Genomic DNA, 8,162 nt, shown 5'->3' on the forward strand with positions numbered 1-8,162 from the left:
CCCAAATTTGCAAAGAACCAAGCTGATATATCAGAAAAACTAAATGACTGGGAGTGAGAAAATCTATATTCTAGTTTTGTTCTTCTATTTACCATCTGTCTGACCTTCAGTTACTCAACCTCTCTTAACCTCGTTTCTTTTCCTATAAAATGCAGCATTATCTAATGACCTTATAAGCTATTACGAGGGCCAAATGACTATAATGAAACTGTACTTCAAAAGTGCTATACAACTTGTAGCACATATATTCATGATGTAAAACAGCACCATTAGTAATAACAAACATGCATCTCATGAAAAAAATTATGTCACTTCAAGGTGATGGATTTTTCTTTTTTTATTAAAAAAAAAAAAAATAGAGATGGGGTTTCGCCATGTTGTCCAGGCTGCTCTCAAACTCCTGGGCTAAAGTGATCTGCACACCTCAGCCTTCCAAAGTGCTGGGATTACAAGTGTGAGCCATAGCATCCGGCCAAGGCAATGGATTTTTGTCTTTGTCAATATTTTGATATTCAAATAATGAATATTGATTCTCCCCCCAAAATTTTACATATAGTTTCAGGGAATGCATTGATCCTCCAGAGAAGTTATTCTCAATGGCCCACAGAAAATCCCCTCATGCAATGAGAGATATTATTAATAAATGGGAGCATATTGTAAATGTAATCCCTGTAGGACCTCCTATCCTTAAAAGTTTGAGAATCACAGCTCTAGGAAGTTATGGTCCTCTATGTTAGAATTTTATGAGGTTCTTAAGGAATAAGACAAATCAAATGCACATCTAAAGAAAGGACAGCTCAGGCCGGGCACGGTGGCTCAAGCCTGTAATCCCAGCACTTTGGGAGGCCGAGATGGGCGGATCACGAGGTCAGGAGATCGAGACCATCCTGGCTAACACGGTGAAACCCCGTCTCTACTAAGAAATACAAAAAATAGCCGGGCGAGGTGGCAGCGCCTGTAGTCCCAGCTACTCAGGAGGCTGAGGCCGGAGAATGGCGTGAACCCGGGAGGCGGAGCTTGGAGTGAGCTGAGATCCAGCCACTGCACTCCAGCCTGGGCGACAGCGCGAGACTCCGTCTCAAAAAAAAAAAAAAAAAGAAAGGACAGCTCAGACCAAAACTTCAGACCTATATAAACATGCTGCATTTAATAGAAACCCCATATCTAATAATAAAACTGTTAGAAACAATGTTTACAGGCTCAAGGGTAGTTCTTAGGTTTCCAACTAGAGTTAAAAACACCTCCATACCATACAGGTAAAATTTAGGTAAAAACATCAAAGGCAACTTGAAAGGGAAAAAGGAACAAAAAGGTGTATGTTACTATCCACTTTATTTATTTTTTGAGAGAGTGTCTCACTCTGTAGTCCAGGCTGGAGTGTAGTGGTACCATCTCAGCTCACTGCAAGCTCTGCCACCTGGGTTCAAGAAATTCTCATGCCTCAGCCTCCCGAGCAGCTGGGACTACAGGTGCAGGCCAGCACCACCAAGCCTGGCTAATTTTTCTATTTTTAATAGAGACAGGGTTTTGTCATGTTGGCCAGGCTGGTCTCCAACTCCTGGCCTCAAGTCATCTGCGCGCCTTGGCCTCCAAAGTGTTGGGATTACAGGAGTGAGCCACTGCACCTGGCCCATCCACTTTACTGTTGAGCACGTTCAAAAACTAATTATAGGTACTGGTAATCTCCATTTTTGTGATGTTATAAGAATTAACTAAGTATTTATTGAACACCTACTATGCATACAACATGCTTTCTGAGAATTAAGATGACACAGACTAGCATTCTGCCTACAAGAAGCTTAATAGGGATAAGACACAAATGCAAATCCCTGTAATGTATGGCAGAATGTGTTAACATAAGTCACTGATAAAAGTGCGTAGAAATTTAGAGGAAGAGATTACTTGCAGCTGGTAAGGTCAGGGATGACTTGATAGAAGAAATAGCATTTAGACAGGGAGCGGTGGCTCATGCCTTAATCTCTGCACTTTGGGAGCCAGGGCGGGTGGATTACCTGAGGTCAGGAGTTCCAGACCAGCCTGGTCAAAAAGGTAAAACCCCGTCTCTACCAAAAAATACAAAAAATTAGCCGAGTGTGGTGGTGCACGCCTGTAGTCCCAGCTATTGGGGAGAGTGAGGTGGGAGGATTGCTTGAACCTGGGAGGCGGAAGTTGCAGTAAGCCGAGATCATACCACTTTACTCCAGCCTGGGCTACAAAGTGAGACTATGCCTCCAAAAAAAAAAAAGGAAACAGCATTTAAATCATGCTTTAATGAATTCCAGGATTGTTTTTTTGGTTTTCTTGTTTTTTTTTTGAGACGGAGTCTCGCTCTGTCGCCCAGGCTGGAGTGCAGTGGGCTTGATCTCAGCTCACTGCAAGCTCCGCCTCCCGGGTTCCCGCCATTCTCCTGCCTCAGCCTCCCGAGTAGCTGGGACTACAGGCGCCCGCCACCTCGCCCGGCTAGTTTTTTGTATTTTTTTTAGTAGAGACGGGGTTTCGCCGTGTTAGCCAGGATGGTCCTGATCTCCTGACCTCATGATCCGCCCGTCTCGGCCTCCCAAAGTGCTGGGATTACAGGCTTGAGCCACCGCGCCCGGCCTCTAGGATTGTTTTGAGACAGAGTCTTGCTCTACTGCCCAAGCTGTAGTGCAGTGGTGTGATCTCAGCTCAGTGCAGCCTCAACATTCTGGGCTCAGGTGATTCTCCCACTTCAGCCTCCCAGGTATCTGGGACTACAGGCACATGCCACCACACCTGGCTACTTTTTATATTTTTCTGTAGAGACAGGGTTTTGCCATGTTGCCCAGGCTGGTCTCAAACTCCCAACCTCAAGTGATCCACCTGCCTCAGCCTCTCAAAGTGCTGGGATTACAGGCATGAGCCACCACACCTGGTCAGAATTCCAGGATTTCATATGTCAAGATGAAGAAAACAGTAGGGTAAAATCATATGTCTCTCTTTGAGTCATTCCATTATCCAGATACAAGCAAAACAAGGCTTCCAAAGTAGGACCAAAGTTCCCCATACTAAGTATAGCATAAATATCAAAACATCCAGGACACCACAAATCACAGGTTCTAGGCAGCTGACATAGGTCTCTCTGTCACAGCTACTAACACGGCTAGAACGTATGGTCACCTCTAAACATGATAAATTTATCCTATCCTAAATTAGTATTTGTCTTCTTAAAGTTCTTGAAATAATAAACCTCTTCATATCAATGTTTACTGGTTTAACAATTATTAAAATATAGCATATACTAAAAGGTAAGTTAACAATTTTCCCTACTGAAATTTGATCTGATTTTCACCGAGGAAGAATTAATAAACATGATTACAAAGTTTTTGTTTTTTTAACATTTTTGGAAAAAAACATTCCAGATCTAAAAGGAACTTGCAAGAGCGCTTGATTGTCTTATAGATGTGAAAACTGAGGGCCCATAAGTTAGATGATCTCTCCAGGACTGCTTAAAAAAAAAAAAATTCCCCCATTAAATTAAGCTTTGCCAAACAACTTTTAATAACTCTTACATGGTTTGAGTACACTATCTTTGGACTAAATAACAACTCTCTGCTACACAGACTTAACTACATGAATTGTTAAGTGCCTCAAGTTAAGAAACCTGGAGAATTAGGTTTCTGTTCTGCCTTTGCCACTAATCATGTGACCCTGGATAAGTCACTTAATTGATTATTGAAATACCCCTAAAGTAGGACGTTAGTTTATATGAAATCCAAAGTGCTGTGTCTTTAAAGTTCTATAAGTCTAAGCATTTGAAAACTACAGTAACAGAAAAAAAAAAAAATACAGTGACAGAAAACGTACAAACTTCCATTTTATACCCACTGCTCCAGTTCTAACCACTTTGGAACAATATTTTATGGTAGTATTAGGCTGCAAGACGGCAAACTATCTAACCATAACAAATTGTGTGTGCAAGAGAGGTACAAGAATAACAGGTGGTATAATAATTCAGCATAAATATGCACAACTCTCTCTCAAAAAAAGTCAAGTTCTTTCTTGAACCTCTAAATGCTTCAGGATTCCTTACTTTCAGAATTATAGTCACCTTCTCCTTTGTAATTCACTGCAATATTTTATACACACACACGATTCATGGCCATATTAAGGCTAGTTTCTATAATTGTCAGGGAGGACTGTTCTGTCTTTCCTATTTACGTGAAGCTATTATAGATAAAATCAGAAAGAAGATTACAATAAAATGTAGACCACATACAAAACCTAAAACTTGAAAAGTAATTCACTCAGTGAGGGTTTTAAATCCATCACATTTCTATTCTAAAACAAAAGCTTGTAGAGAATTAAAACACACACACACACACACACACCCATTATCAGTTTCTGCAGTGAACTTCTATATGAAGACATAAATAGATGGCAAATCAATGGAAACTCAAGAGAATCATTTTCATTCTCTACTGTCCTCTCAAAACACAATTAAAAAGATACATAAAGAATACAGTGCTGGGCATGGTGGCTCAATCTGTAATTCCAACACTTTGGGAGGCTGAGGTGGGAGGATCACTTGAGGTCAGGAGTTCAAGACCAGCCTGGCCAACATGGTGAAACCACATTTCTACTAAAAATAGAAAAATTAGCTGGAGATGGTGGCACATACCTGAAATCTCAGCTTCTTGGGAGGCTGAGGCAGAATAGCTTGAACCTGGGGGGCAGAGATTGAAGGCAGCCAAGATCGCGCCACTGCACTCCAGCCCTGGTGACAGAGTAAGATTCCGTCTCAAAAAAAAAAAAAAGAATACAATAGCTGTGCTGCTGCTGTATCATATATGAAAAAAAGGGGCTGGGCGCGGTGGTTTACGCCTGTAATCCCAACACCTTGGGAGGCCGAGGGCAGATCACAAGGTGAAGAGAGAGAGACCATCCTGGCCAACATGGTGAAACCCTGTCTCTACTAAAAATACAAAAAATTAGCTGGGCATGGCAGCATGCGACTGTAGTCCCAGCTACTCAGGAGGCTGAGGCAGGAGGATAGCTTGAACGCGGGAGGTGGAGGTTGCAGTGAGCCGAGATTGTGCCGCTGCACTCCAGCCTGGAGACAGAGTGAGACTCAGTCTCGAAAACCAAACAAACAAGAAAAAAAGTCAGAACATGTTCTCATTAATTTGCAGAATACAAGAAAAAGATCAAATCAAGGCCCGCATGTCTACAGTCCCAGCTACTCGGGAGATGGAGGTAGGAGGATCGCTTGAGGCTAGGAGTTTCAGGCCACAGTGCACTGTGATAGTGCCTGTGAATAGCCACTGCCCTCCAGCCTGGGCAACATAGTGAGACCCTGTCTCTTAAAAAAATAAGTAAATTAAAAGATGCCTTTCTTTGTACTTTACTTTATGATGAAGTCATGAGAAGGCATTTGTTTTTGCATTTGTTCACTTATTTATCTATTGGAACTTTGCAGTCTAGGACATTGTGCACTTCAATAACTAAAGCCAAAAGGAATTTATTTTTAAAAAAACAATGTTTATGTACTGATATCTGCAACTTACTTTGAAATGTATATTTTTTTTAATGGAGAGAGGGATGGATGGATGGTTAGATGCATGATAAAATATAGTGAAATGTTAGTTACAGAATCTAGTTGGTGGTTACATGGGTATTCACTACAAAGTTCTTTCAACTTTTCCAGATGTTTGAAAATTTCATAATGAAATGTTGAGCTAAAATAAATTGCTAGAAGTTTTGATACAACTTTCAGATCAATATTTCACCCTATCTGGACATTTCTACTGTCCAGGGACATGTTTGTAAAGGAGCAGGACCCAAAAACATTACACAGAAATAACACCAATGTCTTAAGACTCTACAGAGCAGAATGTACTGAGATAAATTGTTCTCCAGAGTACACAAATCTGTGGGTATCTGGATCATGCTAAGTCCCAAATAATTCAGAAATATGTGACACAACTCTATGTATACGTACACATGTCAAAATAGCATGCAAAAGTTATATTTTATATATATCATGTAGGGCTTTACCATCCCTCAGTTATCAATGAATTAAAAATACTAAATTTCAATAACCTTTTAACAAATAAGATTTTTATAAAGATTATCTATATCTGGTTTACATAATACAAGACCTTAACTTTACCATTAAAATAAAAATATGCTCTAAAATGCACTATTAATTCCAGGGTGTAAACAGGAACTGAGTTTCAAAATCACTAACCAAATACAGAACCTCCTGGAGAAACTGAAAATACAAGTTTCTGTAAATTTTACGTCCAACACAAAAATTTTAGGAGGCAAACCTGTTTGATGCAATTTATATACCTGAGGCTGAGAAAAGCTGTTTAGTGGCTTAAAGCTCAAGCATGAGTTCCCCCCATTATCCAAGTTCTTATCTACAGGGTTGTCAATAGAACTGATTAGGATTGGCACCAAATTACATTCTGTCATCTCTCAGGTACACTGGACGATGTTTTAAATCAAGTTATCTATTGACAAAAAATAAAAAAGAACAGAACAGAATATCCTTCAAAAGATTAAAGGACATAAGGTGCACTGAAAAATAAATTACTAGCTTTTTTGAAACCAAAGAATGTCTACTACTTTATGAATATCTACAAATCACAGCGATAAAGGAAGATTGAGTGATGTCAGCAGTTCTAATTTCCTCCATCCTCAACCACATTAACCTTTCTCATCCTTGTAACAGATGAGTATACAAAGATAACGCATGTGAAGGCAAGTAACTGGTCTCAGAGGATAACTCACCCCTCTTACTCCTCCTCCTGTGAGACATCTGACTACGACATGCCACATACACATTTTACTTCATCTGAACAATAAGTTGCTTGAAGGCAAACCCTGTGTTCTCTGGAACTTGCTCACATTTTCCCAGTGGTCTACACAGTGTATGTACCCTGAGTCACACTAACAAATGGACACAAGTGAGTTCTACGGAAGTAGTGGAAGGTTTCAGGGACACTTGGGTCCTATAAATTAATGTTAGAAGTTACTCCTTTCCGCTCTGTGTCTCCATTTCTCCCTTCTGAACAAACAAAAGAAAAATTTCTGGACACCAGTGGATTTGCATTTCGAGTTATCAACGGCCTAGCAAATACCGGGGGTGGGAGACAAGCTGGTTAACAAGAAGGACCAGAACCTCCGGAGACAGGCCCAGCTTGCTGAGCCTAAGCGCCAGGGAACCGGCAGGACAGCATCAGTTCCGAGGTCCGAAGCCTGGGACCCGCACCACCACCACGAAGTTCTCGCAGAGCAAAAACGCCGCGCCGTCTCAGGGGCAGGTCCCAGCAGATGAGGGAGTCCAGCTGGTTGGGGGGTGGTGGGGAAGCGGGCACGACGACAGATGGACTGAAGTCAGCTCCGTCAGATCTCCAGGAGACCGGGCACAGGAGGCCACATTGCTCCCGGAGCCCCAAGCAAAGCACCCGGCCCTAGACCCTCAGGGCGGGGCTCCTCCGGCCCCGGCCCCAGGCCCGCCGACAGGGAGAGACTGTGAGGCTCGGACCCCAGGAGTTCGGGTCCTGGCTCGGATCTTACCATGGTGAGGGCAGTGGTGGGGCGCGCCCGCTCTCCGGCTCCACTGGGGATAGGGGGAGGGTCTGGGGAAGGGGAGCACGGGCCGCTCTGGATCTGCTGCCCGCTTGACAGGAGCCGCTGCCGCTTCGCCTCTTGCCAAGATGGCGGCCCCGAGCCACGTCTTCAACCGGAAGCGGCGGAGGTCAAAGGGCGGGGCGGGGCGGGGCCTGCGGGCTGGGGAAATTGAGGGTACCCTGCTCGGGTTAAGACTGTGCCCAGGAGGTGTAGGGAGCGTTCACCCCCCGATTGTGGAACCTTATATCTCTGCCCTTTCACTGTCATCGCCTTCATTTATTTTGCGTCACATCTTACAGTTTATTAAGCCGCTGGCACAGCCACTATTATTTAATAAATATACAAGATAACCCGTGTGCATAAAGGACTAGTATCCGGAATATATATAAATAAAAAAAATTTTTTTTTTGAGATGGAGTCTCACTCTGTCGCCCACTCTGTCGCAATAGGGCGATGTCGGCTCACTGCAACCTCCGCTTCCCAGGTTCAAGGGGTTCTTCTGCCTCAGCCTCCCGAGTAGCTGGAATTACAGGCACGGGCCATTACGTTCGGCTGTTTTTTGT

At 42.8% G+C, this 8,162-nt stretch overlaps 1 protein-coding gene across 2 annotated transcripts in view; it reads right to left on the reverse strand.

Moving 5' to 3' along the window:
• Positions 1-7,733, reverse strand: part of ARCN1 (archain 1) — a 34,476-nt gene extending 26,743 nt beyond the window's left edge. The window contains exon 1 of one of the 2 annotated variants that reach the window (XM_003910788.3): positions 7,546-7,733. In XM_003910788.3, the coding sequence (XP_003910837.1) occupies positions 7,546-7,548 (3 nt within the window). In that variant the 5' untranslated portion in view covers positions 7,549-7,733. Of the gene's footprint in view, positions 1-6,312; positions 7,464-7,545 lie in introns of those variants that run through there. The other variant, XM_009187409.4, reaches the window with a different exon arrangement.
• Positions 7,734-8,162: the final 429 nt, after the last annotated feature.

This window comes from Papio anubis, chromosome 12, assembly GCF_008728515.1.
Source record: "Papio anubis isolate 15944 chromosome 12, Panubis1.0, whole genome shotgun sequence".
NCBI classification, from domain to species: Eukaryota; Metazoa; Chordata; class Mammalia; order Primates; family Cercopithecidae; genus Papio; species Papio anubis.